This window comes from Lampetra fluviatilis, chromosome 8 (genome assembly GCF_964198595.1).
Source record: "Lampetra fluviatilis chromosome 8, kcLamFluv1.1, whole genome shotgun sequence".
Taxonomy (NCBI): Eukaryota; Metazoa; Chordata; class Hyperoartia; order Petromyzontiformes; family Petromyzontidae; genus Lampetra; species Lampetra fluviatilis.
Genome location: NC_136282.1, coordinates 12,427,049 through 12,451,290, shown reverse-complemented (window position 1 = coordinate 12,451,290; position 24,242 = coordinate 12,427,049). Strand labels below are relative to the sequence as shown.

General features: G+C 50.2%; 2 protein-coding genes across 2 annotated transcripts in view; both read right to left on the bottom strand.

Moving 5' to 3' along the window:
- BET1L (Bet1 golgi vesicular membrane trafficking protein like) overlaps positions 1-24,242 on the bottom strand; it is a 355,770-nt gene that overhangs the window by 5,991 nt on the left and 325,537 nt on the right. Inside the window, exon 2 of the mRNA XM_078859187.1 lies at positions 563-583. Within this exon, the coding sequence (XP_078715313.1) occupies positions 563-581 (19 nt within the window). The 5' untranslated portion in view covers positions 582-583. The remainder of the gene's footprint in view (positions 1-562; positions 584-24,242) is intronic.
- Positions 3,989-24,230, bottom strand: LOC144933988 (zona pellucida sperm-binding protein 4-like). Its single transcript, XM_078859383.1, has 15 exons — positions 24,222-24,230; positions 18,515-18,534; positions 17,500-17,564; positions 16,206-16,295; positions 14,516-14,640; positions 13,438-13,546; positions 12,470-12,616; positions 11,205-11,380; positions 9,607-9,710; positions 8,902-9,029; positions 8,333-8,516; positions 6,844-6,991; positions 5,954-6,035; positions 4,955-5,080; positions 3,989-4,232 (listed from the first exon to the last, which is right to left on the bottom strand). The coding sequence occupies exons 1-15, from the start codon at positions 24,228-24,230 to the stop codon at positions 4,045-4,047; spliced, it is 1,701 nt and encodes a 566-aa protein (XP_078715509.1). The 3' UTR covers positions 3,989-4,044.

Below are 24,242 nucleotides of genomic sequence, written 5' to 3'. Positions count from 1 at the left end.
GAAGGGAAATAATAAAATAATGAAAATAAAACATATTAAAATAAAATTCTCACGACGTTTCGGCCACAACGCAAGCAGCCCTCCTCAGGTGAAGAAACAGAGCTGTCATTGGGACGCTGTCTTTCCGACAGCTCTGTTTGTGTTGTGGCCGAAACGTCGTGAGAATTATTTTATTATGTTTTATTTATTATTTTATCATTTCCATTCTACGTGACTTTACCGAAAGAACCAAGAAGACAAAGGCGGCGAGTTTGTGGACGAGGAGACACCCAAAGCGGTGGAGTCGGGGTGGGGGAGGCTTCGCTGCCACCGACGCGCAACCGGGACGAGGCGCAGCTTGCCCGGTCTAAATCCAGGCCGAGGGCTAGGCGCCGACTGCGGCCTACTTAAACCCCGGCCTCGATATTTAAAAAAAAAACACATTTTAACGCAGAGACAACGGCCGTGAAACGCACCCAGGACGACTCCGTCGACACACGCGGACAACCGCGAGCGAGGAACAAATGTAATGTTTGTCGGTGCTGTTCGCGAGATAACCGATCCATCACCAAACATCACGAACCTTTGCCCCGCTCCGTCATGTCGTTGTGTGCTGGAATGGGCGTGGTCAGTAGAGAGGGGGCGTGGTCAGCGAAGAGGGGGAGGGCCCCCGGAACGTGGATAGCGGGCGATGAGATTTTCACACGCGGTGATGGCCAACACTGCTCACTTGCAACAATTCACAAACTTTTAATTTTATTTTTCGATTTAAAGCTTTCGTGACTGCAGGGATTCATCTTCTTGGTTCGTTCGGTAAAGTCACGTAGAAGGGAAATAAAATAAGTGAGAATTGTATTTTATTATGTTTTATTTGTATTATTTTATTATTATCTTTGAAATAAGAAATTGGCTTCTTTTTACCCTTTCTGGCAATATAACAGCTGTGTTAAGATGTTAAAACACCAAACAGAACCCCTTTTGCGAGGAATCATGTCTGCATTAAGCACATATACTTGTGGTGAACATGCGAACAAAAATCACATGGGGCCGTCCATAAATGACGTCACGCACCTAGGGGGGGGAGGGGGGGTTAGACATTTGTGACGATGTGTGACGAGGGGAGGGGGGTGAGAAATGTGACGTCACATCAAAATGCGCAACTTTAAATAAATATAGACAACATCAGAGTGCAGCGCCACATTAAATACGCACTACAATGACAATAGTTTAAAGCGATTTGAAGCATGTTTTTATTTGGGGGGGGGGGGGGGTCGGCAGAGCTTTGTGACGTCATATTTTAGGGGGGTCTGACTTTTTGTGACGCCGTGTGACGATGGGGGGGGGGGGGGTAAAAAATCGTCCAAAATCGCGTGACGTCATTTATGGACGGCCCCCATGCTTTGACAGTATATGATGATGCATTGTATTTGAAACTGATTGGTCCACACCAGAGACAGCTTTCTTTCGAGGCTAGTCTCAAACAGTGTTAGATCAGAGGACGCCGAAAGGCGAACAGCACAATGACAATGCCACGATCAGGACCTTGAGAGCTCGGGATGAGAAGCTACGTCACGTGACCTCCCTTGCCAGTATACCAAAATGTCAGAATAGGTTTTACCCTTTCTGGCAATAAAACAGTTGTGTTAAGATGTTAAAACATCAAACAGACACCTTGTGTACGGAATAGTGTCTGCATTAACCGCATATATTTGTCCTGATAGTGCATCGTCTGCGTGGTCTAACACTGTTTGAGACTCGCCTCGAAAGAAAGCCGTCTCTGCTGTGGACTAATCAGTTTTAAAAAAAATGCATCAAATACTATCAGAGCATGTTATTTTTATTCGCATGTTCACAAGTATATGTGCTTAATGCAGTAACACGATTCCTTGCAAAAGGTTTCTGTAGCAGGGGATTGGAACCCAAGGCCATGTGGACAGGAAACGTCGCTAAAACCTTCGCTACCCCTGCTCGATTTACAGGATCGTAACGAGCTCGCATACCTGTCAACCCATTATCAGTGCCTACCTCATTACAGACCAATTCAGACATTATTGGTCACCCCGTGTCCTTATCTCAACGTTCGTAGTGCAATGTCCCATCACAAGGGATTTCCACAAACAATTAAACAAAACATTTTTTTGCCCCAATTTAAAGGGCTGTACGCCGTGTGGACCTAAAAACTAATTTTCCTTTTCAAGAATACGGGGTAAACCGTATGGGTTGACGGCTATGCACTCAATGGGACCTGTTTTGCCATTATCAAAGTATAAAAAAATAAGAATAGGGTTTTACCCTTTCTGTCTTGATTTGAAGCTTTCGTGACTGCAGGAATCCATACTCTTTGGTTCTTTCGGTAAAGTCACGTAGGTAGAAAATAAAATAAAATAATAAAACAGCTGTGTTAAGCTGTTAACACCAATAGTGAAGAGCGCGTGTGACCATAACCCATGAACAAACAGCTTCCGATCACGATCGAATCGTACCGTCATAATCGATAACCTGTTGCGAGTTCATGGGTGTATTTGTTTGCCAAGGATAATAGCAGCAAAACAAGAATAACAATGCTGCAGTGGATTGAGTATTGTGCAGCGACCCCGTTAATTTCTGCATGCAGACCTTCATCCAGCAGTGAATCGATCAAGGCCGGTCCCGACGAAGACGACGGAGTGCGTCTTGTTCGACACGTAGCCGCCCTGACCGCTGTAAATCAGCTGTCGGGGCAGCCGCGCACACGTGGACAAGTGCCACGTGGACAAGCGCCACGTGGCTTCGTTGCCGCTTGTTGTTGTGGCGGCTCCGAACGCAAATCAAAACAGACCCGGATCGGGGCTGTTTCTGCCTCATCACCCTCCCCCTACACACACAGCTTATCCACAGAGCAAACCCGGACACGTTTCTAAAGTCGGCCAAGGGGACAGCATTCGTTCTAGATTTGAAGCTTTCGTGACTGCAAGGATTCATACTCTTAGATTTATTATTTATTTTTATTTTTTCCTACGCGACTTTACCGAAAAACCCTAAGAGTATGACCGCATTCTTCTTCATTGCAAGCCCCGCGGGAGTCACTGGAGGCCCCTGACAAAACGCAAATGTGAACCCCCCCCCCACCCTATCGTGCTGTCAAACTCCCAATGGTTTTACATGTGTGGCTGTCCTCGCACGCTTATCTAATCGGCGAAAGTGCCGAAAATTAGTGGCGGAAAATCCACGATTCCAGAGTTTTAGCTCACATGGCAATTCGAATTAAAAACTTCAAAACTGCTCAATCGCCGGGGGATATGTTTTTTTCCCCAAAGCATCCATAAAGTGGTAACCCGTGTTATCAACCTTTAAAAAAACACGGATGTTGACAACGGCTATTCCAGCCCTAAAAAGTTAGGTTAGATTAACTTTTCGTGGGACGTGTTCGAGATGTAAATGTAGAACTTATCGCACGTAGCCACCCGTGCCAATTGAAGTTGCGGGTGACTGACAAGACAGAGTGTGGATAAAAGAGAACTCAAACTCTCAAAGCATCCAATTACTGTTCCGCTGTCCGTCACACTGGGAATCCCCGCCACTGAAAAGCGACGATTCGATTAATTTCAATTCTGAGATCTCATTCCACGGGCTGTTTTCGTCAATGGTTGGATGCACGTCTCTTGGGAGAATTCTGCATAGGACTTAAATCATGACATCCCCCCCCCCCCCCCCAGCGTTGGAATAAAATTAGGCAAAAGGACAAAAATTATTAAGTTAAAAGATTTCCTGTCGGAGGTTCATTTTCCTCTCGGATGTTTTCCGGAACGCCGTTCGACTGGCTTGGCAGTAGAGATTCAAATCGGCACAGAAACTCTGAGTGCAAAAGTACACCACACATTCCGACAATCGCAGGACAAAATAATGCAAGAGGACGCATGTGTCGCCGCCAATGTAGAGGTCAGAACAGCCTTCCCAGCTCCAGTTCAAGCAACAGGGACACACGGGACTACGAGGGCAGTGTGCGTTTTATTGAATTTGAGTCGCGTGTGTGTGTGTGGTGGGGATGAGGCACACACGCCGGTGGTCTGGGTTTCCAAAACCCCCCTAGAGGGTGAAATGATCAAGTGCCGAGCCATCCGATGATCTCCGTCCCGGCCACTCCGCGCGGTGGAGTCGCTGGCGACACGCGGAGATCGAGAAGGCGATGCCGCAGAAGAGCGCCGTGCCGAGCGCCAGCGCCGAGAGGGCTGTCGGCACGACGGGAGGGAGCGAGTCGCTCCACAGCGAAGCCGCTGCGCCTCTCGCACGAACGCACAAAAACCACGCGCACCCACGCGCACCACACACCCAGCCGAAATTCGCTACCAAGTGACAATGTTGTCACCGCAGTATTTGCCGTGCCAGGCGAGGTGTGTGAACATTGAGGTCACGTTAAGTGTCAAAAGTGAGAGACTTTTGACTGGAAGATGCACCCATCCCATGGGCAGCCTACTGCACCAGCTTGCTGCGTTTTAGTCGCTAGGCACTGTCTTTGATGGAGGGAGATTGCCTCTAATTACACACATCACCACCACCCTATATAGTCCGCAGACTTTTAGGGCAAGTGTTGTTAGAGAGCACCTATTAAAAAACACACCAGTAGGTTGGCAGTGGTAAAACCTGTGCCCACATCAAGCTTGATGGTCGTGTAGGCCCCTGGATTAGATTTCCACTCGGGCATCATGTGGAGTTCTGAAGGTCTCTCCCCCCCCCTCCCCTTTGGATTCCTCGGTTCCCTCCCATAGCATAAATCAAAACCACACACACAAGTGCAGCCGGTATTGGGGCCAAAACATCCCAACGACGACAGATTCTGCACATTACTTAGAGATCACACATGGCAATATCACTCCCCGCCCCCCAACTGCAACAAACTCAGTAAGGGGCCCCCCCTCTTAAAAACACAAAATTGTCTTTTAGACGACTATGGTGGGTGAAACACGCGACGATGCCGAAGCAGCAGCACAGTCCTCACCGCGGGCCTCTCTCAACTGCATCGGCAGCTCGCGCGGCACCTCCAGGAGCCGCAAGGGGCCCACAGACGCCAAGCCCCGGGGTAGATCTGCGTCCCAGTCATGGGGACTCGGGTCCGACACTCTCCCTGCGAAGGATGGAGGGGTGACAGACGGGAATGGTGGGATGGTATATATATATACAAAAACAAAGATTCCCCCCCCCCCCCCCCTGTATAACCTTAACAGAATATCGGGGCAAGTGCTGTTAGAGAGGACCCATCTATACCCATTTACGATGCAAGCTGGGTATCTGCTCTTATTAGGATCACTCCTTGATTTGAATTAAGTTGTCTTAAATATAATGCAATTGTTTATTGCTTTCAGATTAGATATTGCTCGGGGTTCTCATTGCTTTTCACTTTGAAAAAACTAAAGTCTTGTACATCAATTACACATCCTAAAAAGTGTACGTTCATGTGAACTGCATACACTGCAAAGCGGACTGGAGACGCCTATGAGAATTGCGCCATCCACCAATAACACAACCATTTAATTAGAAGTCTACATTTAAATTAATTTCTTTAAAACTGCTTCTTGTGTACTCTTAGGTTTTTTCGGTAAAGTCACGTAGGTAAAAATAAATAATAAAAATAAATTTCATAATAGAAATAAAATAATAAATCACGACGTTTCGGGCGCAACACAAGCGTCCATCATCAGGTGGGAAAACCACAGCAAGAAACAAATGCTGTGTGTTATAGTTTGTTGTCCTTCCCCCGTACCTCCGATTAGCACGGTTAGCTACGTACGGTGCGAAAGAAGTTCAACATAAAAGGTCACGGAGCGAGTCGCTAGCAGCACAAGGCAGACACGCGGGGGGCAAACTCTCCCAGTCTCACGCTAAATCTCTGCCACACAGGAGGCCTTCACAGCCATCTATTGGGGACTACCCTCACAGTCGACCCGCTTGGGCAGGAGGCCACAGGTGTGGCGAGTGGACACCACACCCGCACACGTACTCTGGCGGCGCGCCACGCACGCAGGAGGGACGCAGTTGGCGTCTCCGTCGCGACAAACGACGGCGCTGCAGTGGAAGAACACCTAGCGGGGGCAGGGGGAGATGTTAGGAGCAAAGATCAGCGACAAATACCGTCACAGCCATTGAGGCTTCAACCGTGGAGATCGTCAAATCGTTACCACCACACGTACCATCACTAAGGGTTGCAACATTTTTATATAAAGCTTTCGTGACTGCAGGGATTCATATTCTTGGTTCTTTCGGTAAAGTCACTTAGAATGGAAATAATAAAATAATATAAATATATTTATATTATTTTACAACTTCACTTGTCATTGGCATGGCAGTTTAAAAAATCGCACCGAACGATTGCTCGGCAGAAGCGGTGGTCACTTTTGAAATCCTTTATATTAAGTTCACTTGCGCGCTTGCTTGTGACCGTGCAAATCTTTCGGTCGTTTTTTAACCCACTTCCCGTGATCCAATCGGGCTGACATTTTGCACACAGACTCGTTGTGCGTGACAATTTATTTTCGTGAAAATTTTTTTCCAAAATTTTCCACTTTTTAGGAAAAAAAATCCATATATAATTTAAAATACCAATGTGATAAAAATGAAACTCTTACTCAAGAAAAACAGAAATGAATAATAAAATTAAACCGATGCCACGCATATAAAGGATTTATAGTGAAAAACTTTGTTTTTATGGGTTAATTTTTTACAGTATCGAATCTCCATTGCTGATGGTCTCTTCTCAGTATAGAATCGGCCTTGCTGCTGATCACTTATCACAGTATCGAATTGTCCCATGCTGGTGGTCGGTACCCAGTGCGCCGATCGGCGAGTGTAAGTAACGGAGACGTGCAGGGGGAGAGGTGGGGGGGAGCTCACCCGGTCATAGATGGCGTTCGGGCTTGCGCCCACGACAAACACAAACGTCTTCACTTCGAACCGCTTGTAAAGTCCGGGCAGGGGAACCTCCGGCGTCTCCTCGACGCCAAGGACCACAGTCTTGTAGTTGTCTCCGTCGAAAGGGCAGCTGGGCAAGGACACGGAGGGCATTGTTAGGACTCGACTCGATTCGCAAAACGGCCGTAATATCGGCAGCCACCAACGGGAAGGTTTCGGACACCAGAAGCTGCCGGTCACAAAAAACGTGCAACACTTCAGAGTTCCCAAAGTGTCCGATTTTCACCGAAGAAATCGGACCCACAAAAACACAATTGACATGTTTGCCGGTGATGAACACATACCTGCAAAGCTGTTGGCCAAAATAACTTTATCCAACATGTAAAAATGGGAATTTCATGTGCAAGTTGGGTAAAGTGCGTCTGTATTTCCCCATCATTATGTACATTAGTCCGCAATGTACTTATCGATCCATCCATCTGCTGCTTTCTAGTCGGTCCCACTATGGCCAAACCTGCCATTGCACCCTGCTGCTCAAATCAAACATTGTTAGGAAGTTCTCGAACCGAGAGATGGAAATCCCACATTCCTATGGCAGGGACTAAAATAAACACCAATAGAAAATGAATGGTTACGATTGATCAAAATCACTGCAGTTGAGATTCTAGGGGGTGCACGGGACCGCGAGGATAAAAAAAAACACTTATACATCCGTTATCTTTCGACATGTACAGACAAATCCTCAGTTTACACGCTTGTGGTAAACCATTTTGGAAAGCGCGCTTGTTTATCGAGACCTTTTATTGACATACGCGGTTATTTTCGGAACAACGTCACCCGCAACGCAAGGCAAGCCACCCCCCTAGCCTGGCACAAACAGCGTTGCCAGCAGCCAGTGCGGTACGATAACTCGCGTGAAGAGATAACCAAGAACACGGGTGGCCGGATGCCTAACATCCGGAGGGGAAGGGGCACAAGGTGGTGAAGGGATAATTAATGAGAAGGTAGTGTAGCAAGAGAACACAGGTTGGTTAAGAATTAAAGGCCCGAGTATTATTTTGCGTACATGTATTGTGTTGATATAGGCTAGGATTTAATTTTCGATTTAAAGCTTTCGTGACTGCAGGGATTCATCTTCTTGGTTCTTTCGGTAAAGTCACGTAGAAGGAAAATAATAAAATAATAAAAAGAAAACATAATAAAATAATTCTCACGACGTTTCGGCCACAACGCAAGCAGCCGTCTTCAGGTGGAGAACAGGTCTGTCGAGAAGGCAGAGGCTAGGATAATAAGCGATTATGTGTGCGAGTGAAATCCCCGAACCTCCTTTACCATTATTTTTCTCATGGGAAACTTTGCATTTTGACGCAAGCGATTTTGAGATACGCGCGCTTTACCCCCCGGAACGCATCTTTCGCGTATGGCCAAGGAGTGGCTGCACGAGTAATTCTCAACCCCTACGCTCGCTGACCCGTCCTGCAGGATTGGCCACAGGATGGGGCCGACACGGTCGGGGCCTGGAGTGGCCCAGCACGTGGGGAGGAGGAGGAGGAGGCGCGGGTCGGCGTGGTCGAGGAGCCGAACCTCCAGGAAGATGGGGTCACGGAGGAACTTGATGACGGGGAAGACCGAATAGTAGGCGGAGTACGACTCGTCTGGGGAGCGGAGCGGAGCAGCGAGATCGCGCAGTCGACAACGTGCACAAACAAAATGGAGACAAAGATCAAACATCACCCCCCCCCCCATAATTCCCGATAGCATGTAGTTGGAGATGTGCTTAGATTTTTTTTATTGTTGTGAAAAAACTTAACTTTGAAAACAGTCACTTAATTTTTTCCGTCAATAAATCATCATTCATACGGTTTATTCATTCACGACTGAATTGCTCAATTCTATCAGTTGTTCCCCCCCCAACCCCTCAGTTAATTCAGCTTCTTTCCATCATTCATCTCACTTTTTAAAAAAATCACCTCGTTTCATCAACAAAATAATTACTTCACTCATTCATCAATTCGCTCATTCGACCCCCTCCCCCGCCACCTGTAGCGAGGCGCATCTCCACGCCGAGGTCCCCCCTCTCGTGGGCGGGGAGCGGAGGGGTCGGCGTGGGCACGGCCAACTGCATCGCCCCCTCCACCACCCCCACGTAGCGGCACCGCAGGGTGAAGCTGCAGCATTCAGCATTCAGAGAACACGAATCGCAATGATCAATCCACTGCTAACGCCGCCCCCCCCCCCCCATCTCTGAACAGGCTGGTCACACAATTTTAAAAAATCGATGGATAAAATCGGTTTTCATGCTCGCGATACGGACACAATTGCATGCAATGACTTTCAATAATCTTTACGTTCTGCGCAACCGTTGTTTCATTTATCAAATGTATTCTTCAAAACAAAATACACTCGCATCCTCTTCCCATTCATCCATTTAATTAGGTCGATCCTCGAGTACCTGCAAAGCATTGCTGCTCCGAGGCATTGTGCTCCATCGCATCTTTCCAGCTTTGTCCGTCAATACAAATTGGTCGTGCCACCGATTTACCAATGTGCCCAAAGGGGAACGTTTTCAATCCGTTCGATATCAGCTGAGCCTCCCCCCCCCCAAACTTCCAGTTAAGAAGCCCCATCACCACCGTTCACCACCACCACGTATGCAGAACTTTTCACACCACCACCCCTTGTGGTGTCGAGCAGCGATTGCGATGCCGTGACGGTGGTGGCAGCGCGCCCGCCGTGGACTCGAACCTGTAGGTGCCGGACCTGGTGACCTTGACGTCGTCCTGCGTGCACACGTCCCGCTCGGCCGCCACCGTCGCCTCGTACACCACGCCACCACCACCCTCCTCCACCTGGGCACGGAGTTGGGGGACAAATTAAAAAAGGTTCGCGTTCACTCCGGACAGCCACAGCAGAGTCCCCACACCCCCCCCCCCCATCGACTCGTCTTCAGGAGGAGGATTCCAGTCCTGTTGCTACAAATTGGGGGGGGGGGGGGGGGAGAAGTATTACGTAGAAGGAAATCGGAGCAGAGAAAACATGAACAGATTATTTATACTAGGAACCTGATGAGATGTAATGCTCGTTTAAACAGATGCCCGGCAGCACGCATACGGGCAAGGGAGCACCGCTCTATCCCCTGTACAGCTGGCGATTAAGCCCACTTGCTGTACTGCTTTTCCCCGACGCTTCAGGCCATAGCACCTCTACACCCAGTTAATGTTGCATGAAGAGCGGAGGGGGAATTGTTTCTACAATGCACTGGGGGGGGGGGGGGGCTGCAGGAACTGGAGATGCCTGCGAAGATAAAGACCTCCTGTATAGCCTGAACAGACTGTTTGGGCAAAAGCTGTTACAAAGCAGCACCTATGAAGGCCAGCCCTGTGGCACAACGATGGGGTGCGTGGCCAGCACCACGCCCGGCCGCCTTTGCCTTCCGAGTGGCGATGTTTACACAACGCACCCAGTAACTCGTCGAGGCCAAGTAGACCCAGACGCGCCGGCACTAACACGCTCGTCGCCAGGAGGCCACGGTGCCGAGATGTTAACTACCTCGCCTGGAAGAAGAGGAGATTGTGGGTTCGATACAGACGCGTGTATATTTGGATATTCTTTGGGTCTTTTGGTAAAGTCACGTAGATAGGGTCAAAGAAAATAAGAAAAATTAACTACGTCGTTTCGATCGCAACACAAGCGATTGTCATCAGGAAGAAAAAATAACGATCTCTTTTGTTGGTGGAAACGTCGTAGTTTTGTTATTTTCTTTGAACACATCTACGTGACTTTACCAAAAGACCCAAAGAATATGAATTCCTGCAGTCACGAAAGCTTTAAGTCAAGATGTATATTTGGAGTTCGCATGAATTTTTCTCCAGGTCCTCTAGTTTTCCCCTCCACGATTCGGAAACAGGCGTTTTAGAGAATGTGGTCGCGATACATTTCCAAGTGAAAAAAGCACACTTCATTCGGCGATCATTTGTGGCCAGGTCTCTTCTGAAAAAGAGCGACATAGCTCAGTGGGGCCTCGCCTGTTAAAAGAGAAAACAGTTTTTAGTTTATCAAACAATAGAGTTTGAGACTGCATGCCCAGAATACATCAACTGTGGCCCCCGTACTCCTGTTAAGCCGCCACCCCCGCATCAGAGGTTGCAATTGGGTACCCTATATCCGTACCCTACCTGATACCCGGCTACCCGTACCCGGCCGGGTACAGGTACGGGTAGCCGTTTGCGACCCTGGTGCGGCCGGGTACGGGTAAGGAATCAAAACCCGTTTGCGACCTCTGTCCCACATACACCCCCCACACCCCCACCCTCCCCCCGCCCCCCACCCCCCACGTCCCGTACCTTCCACACGGCCCCGCACTCCGCGACACCGAAGCGGAACACCGCAAAGTCGTCGTCCACGTGGACGAGGCCGCAGGCGCGCGACTCGGAGCCCTGCACCCTCACGGAGCTCAGGTTGAGGCCGCTGGCCAGGCCGCTGGGCACCACGATGACGAAGTGGCCGTCCCGCGTGCACACTGCGGGCAGCAGAGGGAGGGGGGGGGAGGGAGATGAGCGAGCGAGCGACGCCGGCAAAGAGATTTCCTCGTGGTGGCACGAGGCTGGGTGTTGGTGGTAGCAGGGTGGGCAGTAAAGATCCCGTAGGTCAGTGTTCGTCGCTACAAGGCCCGCGGGCTACTGGCGGTCCCTGGTGCCCTCCCCCCCCCCCTGCCTACCCCCGTGATTTCAAATCCCAATGGTTTCACATGTGTGGCGACACATCACACCGATGTCTTACCAGCGAAAGTGTCCCCCCACCCCCCCTCCCCCTCTGAAAATGCGTGAACCACTGCCGTGGGTTATAGCTTGGATCGGTGGATCCAAGCGTTCGTATCGCAGGGCGCGAGTTTTGGCTTTTGGTGGTGGCGCGAGGTTAATGTTGCGAGCCAAGATTGGAGACTGTGGCGATATTCATAGACCGTTGGTGCGAGGCATGGGATTGTCCAGTGGTGGAGCGAGGGTGACGGGGACAAGGTATCATTGGTGGCAGTCCTCATGAGCCCTGCAATCCACCATCTGGCTCATCGTTCAAGGTGAGATGGTTGGCAGAGGGCACGAGATCTTCATGGTGGCGGGAGGCTGGTGGTGGCAGATAAGGCAAGCAGGGCGGGCATCCCTCCAAGTCTGAAGGTTCTCTTTGTTCAACCAGGAGAGAACGCAAAAGACCAGGATAGAATCTCATTGGCAATCGTGACCTGGGACATTATGTCCACTAGTCGGGGGGGGGGCAATGTTTGCTTCCCGTGTGGACAATCCAAATAAGGTCATTTGTGGTGTAACTTTCGAAATTGGCAAATGTATACCCCGGCAAAGGGACAAAGGCCTAAACTCCCACGAATCAGGAGATTTATTCATGCAGAGCTCTGCATCTTGATGTTCCGGCTAACTAAATTATACAATTAGCGTGTGCAGGCCGGCCAGTCACGTGACCATGCTGGTCAGTCTCAGCGGGAGCTTTTGTGGGTCACCGGGTTCATAGCGCATCAACGCCGTCTACCCACGACGAGAGAGAGGCCCCCCCGCTCCACGCGTCCCTGTCAAATCGCGATCCGCGCTCGTGCAGTTACCAGAATTCCCATAGACGCACGTCGACCGGTCACCGCCGCCACCGGCATCTTCATAGCAGCAGCCCTTGGCGAGACACGAGTCCAGGCCGGCAGACGGAGAGTCGCAAAGCGGCCGAGAGGACAGGGACACGGGGCAGTCCGAGTCACCTGGATCACATGGGTGGTGCAGTTGGGAGGGGGGGGGGATGGCAGCAAGGTGGACATCACTGGTCAAACATCATCAGTCAAGCCTGCCACAACTCAAATTATCAGAGGTTGTTTGTGTGCACTGCACATAGCCAACTGCGCCAATGGGTTGGCTACTTACGGGGGTGTAGGGCCAGTTATAGTCCTGCACACGGCTACTCGTGGCCAGTAGGATGATCAGAAGTTGACATCCTGACATCATGCAACAAGCTGGCACAGGGAGATGTTCACCAGTTGCCAGATGGTTGAGAAGAATGGTGTAGCCTTTAGCGATAATCCATCGTTACGTCCCGTGAGGCTCATTGTCATCTTAGATTCATCACAACCATCTCGATCCCTCCTCCACTGTCAGCCACAATCTCCATAGTCAACCCGTCGATCACTACCATCACCACCACGTGACATTGACGAAGGTGGAGATCACCGTTGAGTGGAGAGGCCCACGAGACTCAATTACACTATTAGGGGGCAGACAAATGTTTTACTACGGTAGAGGTCACAATGAAGCCCGAGGTCAAACGGATGACGGGGGCAGAGGTCACAATGATAAGTCAATCATTGAGGTAAGGGCAAGGTGCAGCTCCAGAGCCGCATGCAGCTCATCTAACAACTGCGTCATGATCTTATTAAGGATCGTCTCGTATTCACGTGCACTGCGGCTCTTGAAAGTTTTTTTTTTATTTGCCGAATTGGAAGGGGAAAAAAAAATGGCTATTGTTATATTGGTTGACGACCCCTGGATTGGGGGGGTGGGGGTCACGATGTGCATCGTCTCCGCTTACCGACCACGAGCGAGCGAGGCCCCAGGACACAGGAGACGGAGAAGGTTGAGCGAGAGGTGATTCGGTACGCCGTGGTCTCCATCACAAACACCATGCGCCTGCTCGAGCCCTGCGGAGGAAATCGTCAGGAGGGCCAGAGCGCTGCAGCTTGGTAGAGTCGGCGGCGGGGGAAGAGCCGCCGCCCCCCCCCCCCCCGCCATTAACAGATTGTAACCGTGACCAGGGATCAACCCTCGGTGGTCAATGGGTTTGTAGCGCATCACTCAAATCACTGCGCCACTGCCTCCCCAAACAGTTGGTCCCGGAAGTTGCAAATAATTAAAAGGATTTTTTTCATATGCAGGGTGCTTAAAAAATGTTAACACTTATATGGAACTACCGTTTTTAAAGGGAAAAATAACGGATAATAACATGGAAACAAGATAACAAATGTGATGTTAATAGCTTCAAAAAGTCAAAGAGTTTCCACTTGTTGACCATCATCGCCAACGCGTGCCCGGAATCTTCTCCAGGTGATCTCCAGAGCCCCCCACGGGGGAGGCGAAACATTTCTTGCGGCATTGTTGCAAATTCTCAGGAGCGTTAACATTTCTTTGAAGCACCCGGCATATACACAAGCGGAAGAGTTGCTGGGAGACGATTGTGGGTGAAGTGCTTGCCCAGTAGCTGCGGCGGGGGTGGCAATGGGCGCGTTGATCGATTTAAAGCTTTCGTGACTGCAGGGATTCATCTTCTTGGTTCTTTCGGTAAAGTCACGTAGAAGGGAAATAATAAAATAATAAAAAGAAAACATAATAAAATAATTCTCACGACGTTTCGGTTACAACGCAAGCAGCCGTCCTCAGGTGAAGACCAGGTCTGTCGTGGTGGTGTTTCATTCAGACGCTGTCTCCCCGACAGACCTGGTCTTCACCGGAGGACGGCTGCTTGCGTTGTGGCCGAAACGTCGTGAGAATGATTTTATTATGTTTTATTTTTTATTATTTTATTACTTCCCTTCTACGTGACTTTACCGAAAGAACCAAGAAGACGCCAGCAATGGGCAAGGGGTTGATCCCTCTCACCGCGGTCAACTTACCAACGCGGTCGCGTAACAGCCGTCGTTGGGAGCCGAAAACTCGAGGCTGCCGTCCGCCGGCCTCTCCAGCCGGAACTTGCAGCCACTGGGAGCGGAGTTCACGTTCACCAGAATCCCCGCGGCATCTGGGGGCACCATCAACAACTCTTAACTACAGCGGAGCCGGTCCCCCCCACCCCAGCAAAGCCATTTGAAAGTTGTATTAACTGCAAATTAAGCCAACGAGGTTCTGGCCTGACAAAAATTCATCTTCGTCCTTGGTTCCAGATTTGTGAAGATTACCGATGAATGCGTTTAAAGCAAAGAGGAGGTGCGGCGCATCGTTTTGACGGGTGGGTCACGTGGCCTTCAGGTAGGCGGCCGAGAACGTTACGAAATGTTTAGTTCGTTCACTGCATTTCCACTTCAAATGGGCCACCCCCCTCAGGTGACGCGACTACATTGTCAGCTCAGGAGGTGCGGCAACGAGCGAGGTTTGTCTCGCGCAGAAGCACCTCGCGGCTGTTAGAAAGCGCGTGTCTCCTTTTGCCCAATCACATCATTAAGCTCACGGCCTCGAACATTTAACGCTATAGGGGTGTTCCGTCTAAGCAAAATGCAGCCACGACAGCGCCGCAGTACCGCTTGCAATATAATCATTGACGTGCATCTAATCAAATAAAGATCCCAGAAACAGAGTTTTATTTTCATAATAAAGGTTTTTGGGTTAAATTGTGCAAGTATAAATGTGTCGTAACCCTCCACCACCCGACAAAGCCTACGTGTTAAAGAGTTCTACGTGAAAGCATTTTCATATCAATTAACTTAAACCGCGTTATAAACAAGTTATTTACTACTTTTATAAGACATCATGCTGCTTGTCAAGGCCCCCCCCTTCCTCGTGGCTTTGGCCACCAGGAAGGAGGGGCCAATGCACCCCCAGCCTGCCCCACACGCTAGTTCATGTCACCGGCCACAGTGGGCAGCAATGATCTTTTACGTACCAGCCCTTCGCAAAAACCACTGCCGGACGAAAGCCCCCCCCCGGCCTCTCTACCCCCCCCCTCTCCTCTCTTACCCCCCCCTCTCCTCTCTTACCCCCCCCCCCCCCCCCCCTCTCCTCACGAATGCCGTCTCAGTCGTGCGTGTTGTTTAAACCGATCTGCACCACGCCGGTCACTGCGGGTTGGTGAAGGCGTGGCCGAGGAATGGTTTAAGCAAAATCTCTCACAACTAATGTTAGCCATGGCCAGGAATCGAACTCGCGTCAGTGGGTTCGTGGCGCAGGGCGCTAATCGCCGTCTAAGTAACAATTAGGTGTTACGCACAACGTAAACATCGTTACTCAGGACAGGCTCACCCGACTCTGAGCACTTTCAGGCGGGTCAAGCATTGGGTTTGTGACGTCTGACCGAGCAGATATCCGGAGTTACTCCCTTCAGTTCCACAACGAAGAGAGTGGCCCCGTTATTCGACTGGATGTCGTCATCATCATCCCAGGTTACAATAACATTGATCTACAGCTGTATTATTTATGTATTTAGATCAGAAGTGCCGAAGCGACAGCCAATGCCAATTTGCAGCAACGACTGCTGCAGTAAAAAACTTTACCCTCGCGAACAGTTCGAGTTGATCGGAGGGGATGACGGGGGGGGGGGGGGGGGGGGGGACAACGGGGGGGGGGGGGCATCGCCAAGGCACCGCCGCTCACCTCTCGCGCTCAGCAACACAAGGCCCCAGCCCAGCGCTTCCCTGGGCATCACGAAGCCGATTGTGTCGACCCCACAGCGCACCAGGGACTCTGGGGGGGGGGGGGGGGACATCCAAAAAGCGCGATACAACAATAACGAAACACTTAAAATCGTGAATCACATTGCACGTCGCAGTGCAAAATGCTAAATGCTGCACCTTTTCGTGTGGCTCCTGGTGTCGTTGCAGAGCAACAGCTCACAATTTCACATGCAGGTGGGCCAAGCGCACATAACAGCGTTATCAGCAGCAGCGGAGTGCATCGTCGCTGCGATGTCGCCTTCGTATTTGAGGATCGGGGCATTGCGTTGTTACACGGTCCCGTTCTGGATGACCACAGTCGCACCACTACTACTGGAGAGGTTTTTTTTTTTAGTGTCCATTTGTGCATCAGGTATCCGCATCTGCCGTGGTTTGTGCGGTGGATGAGATTTAGGGTGGAGCACGAGTTTTGTGGAAGATCAAACCCAGGGTTCTTCTGCATTGGGTCTTTCACAAGGTGTTGGTTTGCGAGTTCTGTACCAATGGGTTGTGACGAGAAGAGCTTCGAAAGATGGATTAATTTTTTTGGAGAACGGTAAGAAAATCACGGCTGGAATATTACGGGGCAAAGAGGCAACATGGGATGAAGAGTACGGTAGAAGCAGTGGCAGAGCTATCGAGTGTACAGGCTGTGCAACTACAGAGCCCACGTGCAGTAGGGGCCTAGACACTTGGGTGACATGGGGGGGGGGGGGGGGGGGTTGCACAGACGTCTCCAACGAGTACACTGGAGTAGGAACCGCGACTACGAGCCACTGGCTTGAGACTGTAGAGCAGGGAGTGGGGAACGTCCGGCCCGCAAGGCCGTATGAGGCCCGCGAAATCATTTAGGTCTGGCCCTGCCAAGGCAACCGCAGGCGGGACTCGAAATTCGATAAATCTTGGAGCAAACCTGGAAAAGCAGTTGCGAGTAGCAACATCATCAATAGCCAGCTAACATCACACGCCTCGCCAAAGAGAAGCAGTTCCAGCCATCACATTAGGGGTGAGTTCATTAAATGGTTGACCAAATATAAGACAAATTTTTAAGTTGATGATTTTGTATGGCCCACGAATGATGTTATAAATATCTAAATGCCCCTTGGCATAAAAAAGGTTCCCCACCCCAGCTGTAGAGACTTGATGTGGTGTGCCGGGTGCAGAACCATTTCAAGGGTTGTGGGGACCCAGATAGCCCTGCCTGAAATGAGGCCCCGTGGTGTTTGTATCGTTACCTGCTAGAGGCGGTGGGTCCACTTGGCCACGTGCGCTGCTGACGATTAGTGCCACCACGAGAACACTGAGAAAAGGGGGTCAAAATGTACAAAAGTCAGACACGACTTAACCAGGTCCCCCCCTACCCCATGTAGCCTTATCAGACTGTCGCATCAAATTGTTGTTAGCGAGCGCCTATTAAAGGGCAGAACGGGGCACACCGAAGTCGTGGGGGGGGGGGGGTCAGAAAACACGCACGGCCGTCGTTTGACTGTCGTGCGGATGTTCACGCAATGAAAGCGGTTATTCATTTAAAGGGCGAGACAATTCGTTCATATTGCACACACACACACCACACCCTGCACACAGCCCACACGGTTTCTTCATGTTAGCGAGCACCTATGAAGGCCGGCACGGCGCGAGACGGGGTGGGGCGGCCAGCACCACGTTGGAGCGCCTCCATGCTGATGTTTGCACACACCGCACCAGAGATAATCATTTTAAAAGACGACCGAGTCGACCTAGGTGAGCGACTCGAATTTGATCATAGGGAGGTAGGCAAGACGTGTCGCTGCAATGGAGCATGCCAACGCAGCGCGCCTACCAAAAACAACAAGCCACCTCCATCGGCCAAATCAGAATCGCAATCAAATCACCACATTTGGGAGACCAGTTCATCACCACAAACTCTCACATTAAATCAGCACCACTACTACAGCATCAGCACAGATCAGCGACCAGTGCAAGCGTCAACGTAACACAGACGACGCTCCACAGCCAATAGACTCTCCACTGCCATCACCACCCCGATACGATACCGTGGAACGCCACGACCACCACCATCACACCCCGCTCAAACATCTCCCAACGCCACTTAACACGCAACTCAACTCGCACTCGTCACCAACACGGCCTTAAAAAGAACAAAACAAAAGTGGAGAGAGAGATCACAATACCAGCCAATGTTCCGGGGGGGGGGGGGGCATGTACGTATCGTGCAGGTGCGCCTTATACCTGCAAGGTGCACCTTTATACCTGCATACGCACGGCAGCATCTTTCCCCTCGCGTTTCACTCCCAGGGAACAGAGCGAGGAGGTAGCCGGCGACTTCGGAACGAGGCAGCGAGTCGCCCCGTACACGCAGCCGAGGACTGCTTTGCCGTGCCGCTTAGAGGACTTGTACACGGTGGGACTTGCTTGGCCTGTATCGTAAGTGGCGTTGTGTGTTGGTGGGTGGGGTGGGAGGGGGAGCGCACATGCGAGTGATTTTTTTTTATATAATGCAATGCACCATGCTCACCTGTTGTGAAGCCAATCACATCACTAATTATCGGTTATTGATTCATTGGTGGGCGCGCACAAAGACAAAGATCCCCCCCCCCCCCCGTGTAGCATGAACAGAGTTGTTGATGCTCATCTGCGCAGAAGCACGAACACTACCGGCTCGGTCCGTGAATTGAGTCTCCGTCTTGTTGGGGAAATTCCGTAAATGTGCAATTGTTCACCCTGTGCTGTATAGTACAGCGTGGTCCAGATGTATTGTGACCCCCTCCCCCCCACCCCAATTTAACGCACGTTAACCACCACTTTAAATTCAATCCGCTGGCTGGGCTGTCAATTAATATCCGATGGGCGCGCGTGTGTGCGGCCAGATTTGTTTACCAAACGCGCCAGGAGTCCCGGCGATCCGTGTTCGAGTCTCGCTCGTGACCAATAACAGTGACGAATATCTGAACCGGTCCTGGGTCTCCCCCCCCCCCCCTTAGGGTCAACTCGGCCTTAAATGAGTAACCTGGCACGGCGGTGACGCTTGCCACAGTCACCCCCCCCTCTCGTGTGCTTTTAAGCAGTGCTCGCTACAAGCACTTGCCCCTACTACCCGTGTGGCCTATAACGGGAGGGGGGGATCTTTGTCTTTCACCAGAATGGTATCACATTGACACCGGGGGCGCCAGTCTGGAGTGCGTTTTCTTATTATCTGCAGCGTCTTGTAATCCGGAGGCTGTCACAAAGTCAATGGCACGCGGGTGGTTGGGAGGAGTTTGCTTGTGTCGTATGGCAAGGGGACATTTGCAACGTTATTTGTGTGCGTGTGTGTGTATACATCGGGGTTGTTCAGCGGTTTTCAGTTGCCTCGGTGGAGGCTTCGTGGTGGGATGTCGGTGATATTGAATGGGGCTGGGCAGGCATACGGTGTTGTATGATGTGTCCACAATATAGGTTTTTGGGTGAGATCGCGTAAATATAAATGTGGCGTTAAACCCGCCACCACCCGGTAATATTGGTAGCCAACGCCTACGTGTTAAATTGTATTATATAGTTCGGAGTTTACGGCGCACAGAAGACATGGTTAGTACCCGAGGCTCGGAGAACCCAGACCATGGCACCTTCAGGATTCCTAAAAGTCGGTCTTAAATTCCCGATACCCATTTAACCAGAGAGACTGAGGTCACATTAAATCTTTGGATTCAATCTTTAATATCCGGCAGGTGGTGAATGCGGTTTGACGGCAAACATCAACATAAGTAGAAGTCAACAAAAGTGTCTGAACGTGCACATTTTTTTAATGCGCTGTGCTTGCCAGCTCGTTATTAGTATTACTCGTGCACTCGAGGACCTGATTAGTGTTGCGAGAATGCTCGCAGCGACGGAGAGTTCTCGTTTGCGGACCGCTTGGGAACGGACGACAGACAATGACGGCCTCGTGTGGACGCGGCTCGTAAGAAATGAAATCGCGGAATTCGTGCGGCCCGCTGAAAGTAGAATCCCCACCCCTTGCTTGAAAGCCCCCCGTGCCCCCCCCACTCCCTCACCTCCCCCCCCCTCTTCTCGGTTTAAGTGCGACCCCTAATCCGTTAAGATGATTATTGCAATGAGGCTGGGTGAGAGAGGCCTCGCCTGTGATCGCTCAACCGAGTCGCGTCTCCTCCCCCCACCCACCTCCCTCCCTCCCGTGGCCTCGCGTGATGCCTGGCGTGCAGGCAAACTGCATTTATCCTCATCGATATCACCACCCCACCAACCTCCTCCAATAACACTTTAAAGAGGTGCCCTCCTTGATATTTCTCTGCCTGATGTAGAGCATAGTTAGACAAACGCCCACTTTGTCCACGGCGTGGGAGGGACCTTCATCCAGCAGTGGAGTGACACAGGTCTCTGAAAGTATTATTGTATACATATCAAGGCAGAGACACCTCTCCATTCACGCAAGAGGCTATCATTATGCGGGCATCGTGAGGATGAAGACTCCCAATCAACGAATCGATGCGTTGCTGCACCCCGTACACCCGAATGTAAAGGTGCAGCCCTGCAATGTCATGCTCACGCCTATGCTGATTGCAAAGGGCCTCGAGCGAGCAATTTATTTGGGCCGACTCTCCCACGCTGCCCAGACCCCACCCCACAAGACGAGCTGCCGATCAATGAACTGTGTGGTGTGCCCAGTTATACTTCTGAAAGGACAGCGGTGGAGGAGGTTGGCGGGTGTGGGGGCATTGAAGAAACTTGCAACATTGTTTCAGCTGCCGCGCCGGGAAATCAAACGGGGCGACATTTGGATTGCAAGTCCAGCGCGCTAACTGTTACCCACACGGCAGCGTCCATCGCAGGCGTCTGCTTCATTTAGCCCACGTCAAGGCCCATTGACACGAACATCTCGACATGTAACCACCATTCAACCTCCTCCTTCAGACGATTCGAGTAATCGTCATGATTCGGGGTTTGTCGATTGAACTCGGGCAATCAAGAGTCGGTAGATGTATTTAAGTCTGCTTTGAAAACCCCGTCTCTTTGAAGTTGCCTTCCCTCTCGAGTTTAGTCGCTTGGCCCCCTGGTTCTGTTTTTGTTTCCTGCTTTTCATGCATCGGACATTGGGATCCGAGGATAGAATGCGCATTGTACATTTTAATTGTTATATTGTCTGTATCGCCACGCCAGCATTGCCCCGTGTGGTCTGGCCATCTCACTTTGTAACGCTCTGTTCGGTCAAAAAAGAACACGAGCGCTAACATTAGCAGACACAGTGTGGCAATTTCATACGTTAGCTTACATTGATTAAAATCAATTCTTACACGCACGGTTGTATGCATGTACGGCGAGCAGAAAGGATTCGATTTTAAACGGTTATTACGCGGACATCTCCTCCTTGGCAGTAATGACTGGGGGCAGCCGTGTTAAGAGTAATTACACGAATTTGTATAATTTAGTTTGCGAGAAATGTTAACCAGACCAGCGTAACGCCACCTGATCCTGTGCCACTAAATGTAACAGTAGCACATTAACCACAATCACCATCAGCCTCCACTACCACCAGCACCACCACCAACTCACCTTAGCCCACCACCATCACAACCACTTCTTCTTTCGTATGGCTGATGCAGATGAAGAGCAAAAAACAACACTGTCACATTCTGGTGGTCACGCCAGACAATCGCGTCGGCAGTAGCGGAGTGTATCGCTGTGATGTCTCCTTCGTATTTGTGGATCGGGCATTGCGTCGTTATACGTTGTACGGTCTGTTCTGGATGACCACAGTCGCACCACTACTGGAGACATTTCAATTGTCCATTTGTGCATCAGGTATCCGCATCTGCCAAGGTTTGTGCGGATGCGATTGAGGGTGGACCATGAGCTTCGTGGCAGATCAAACCAAAGGATCTTCTGCGTTGGGTCTTTCACGATATGCTGATAATGTATGCACTTTCCTTGAAGTTGATTGGTCCACACCAGAGACAGCTTTCCTTAGAGCCTAGTCTCACATGGTGTTGGACCAGATGACGCCAAAAGGCGCATACATTATCAGAGTTATGTTTTTTGTTTGCATTATGACTGCAGGTATTGTGGTCTATGCAAACATGACTCCTTGTAAAAAAAAGGTGTCAGTTTTGTTGCCAGATAAAAGGGTAAAAAAACAATTATCATATTTTTTACTGGCTCATGAGGTTCCAATGGTGTGATATGCTTGGATGTGAGTTCTTTTGAACTCCTTTCGGCTCTCCAAGCTTCGTCGGGGTTGAACCCACCACTGGTAACCAAGAGAATCAACCACCTCACCCTGGAGGTAACTGATACAGCAGCCTCGTTTGTATTGGTCTGTCAGGAAGGGGCGACGATTGCTGTTAAGTGTAATCCAAACGGAGTAATTTGCGGGTAATTTTCGAATTTGGTCAAATTGGACCCTCACACAGTGTCCTCTTAAATATGAGATCACAGGATAGTTGGGGTCCACTGTGAATCACACGTAGTGTATGATTGTGGGCATTTACACAGCGCAGTAATAATAACACTGGTCAACACACTTTTTCTGGCATAAGGTATTCCAACGGTTTTAAGGTAATTTTGGGGTGCTGATTCTAAATCTGGCATCAGTTTTTTGTCTATCACATCAGGTTTTTGAGATATCAAATATTGCATTTTCAATAAAAACTGCAGAAGAAAAATATTAAATAAATGTGGATATCTACATAAAATGATATTATAAACACACTATCCTAAAAATACAGCACCATATTTTAACACTAAAGCAGTCACTGACTCGCAACAACTTGCAATCATAAGTGACAGAGTTAATTTCGGGTAAAATCAATGAAAATGGGGTATGCCTATAGCATAAATATGAGATGTGATAGAGCAAATCTGAGATCAGATTTGGAATCAGTACCATAAAATTAGTCTAAAACAGCTGCAAAAGTCCAGGCCAGAAAATAATGTTTGTTTTTTGTTGACCAGTGTAATAGAATCAGCAGCACCTACAACATCATCACGACCACCACCGCTCACCACTGCCACCACCACCGACAACCACCACCAACAACACAATAATCACCACCAGAGATAATCTCATCATTACAAGCACTATCAGCACCATCACCACTGCCATCAACCACCAACAAGGCGCCTCTGTTTTTTGTTTCCCCCGATAGACAGCTGTTTATCGAACACCTATCGTGGCAAACACGGCGCACGCGGCGGTGGTATGGTCTGCACCACGTTCATGCCCGCTTTTGTCTCCCCAGCACCGAAGTTTGCATGCGCTCCACCCACCAGGTACTCATTTGAGGCCGAGTTGACATAGGAGCGGCCCAGAACAAGTCCTGATACCACTTCCCAATGGTGTTATCCGAGGCTGGGAATTCAGTTCAGTTCACTGGGTACAGCGTAGTCCACGGACAAATGCGCAGCGTCGCCTCCACGAACACTATCACCACCAGCAAACACCACCGTCAAATACACCACCACCAGCTGCACCACAACCACCACCACCGCAGGCACTATCATTAGCAGGGAGAGATGTAACAGCATCACTCCCCACCAAACATCACCATCAAGTACAACACGACCATCACCATCAACTGCACCAAAGACAAAGACCCTCCGTATAGCCTTAACAGACTGTAGGGGCAAGTGCTGTTAGCGAGCACGTAATGAAGGACGGAACGGTACACGAGGGGGTGGGTGGCCAGCATCACGCCCGACCGCCTTTGTCTCCCCAGTGGCGATGTTTACTACACACCGCACCAGGTACTTATTTGAGCCTGAGTTGACCTATAGGAGGCCCAGGACCGGTTCAAATAATCGTCACCGGTGTTGGCCGTGAGCGGGGATCGAACCTGGGTCGCCGGGTTCGTAGCGCAGCGTGGCGCTAACCGCTGCGCCACCGCTCCCCGCCATCACAGGCATCACCAAAGACGGAGTTTGACTTCTATATTTGGGGGGCGGAGGGGGGGTTCGCTTTGTCCCTCACATTGGGCATCGCGGGTGCATA

Coding starts and splice junctions, on each gene's coding strand:
- LOC144933988 (XM_078859383.1), bottom strand. Junction 17,565..18,514: donor ATGCTGCCGTGCGTATGCAG/GTATAAAGGTGC, acceptor CCCTTTTCTCAG/TGTTCTCGTGGTGGCACTAA. Junction 14,641..16,205: donor TGTGTTGCTGAGCGCGAGAG/GTGAGCGGCGGT, acceptor TGGTGCCCCCAG/ATGCCGCGGGGATTCTGGTG.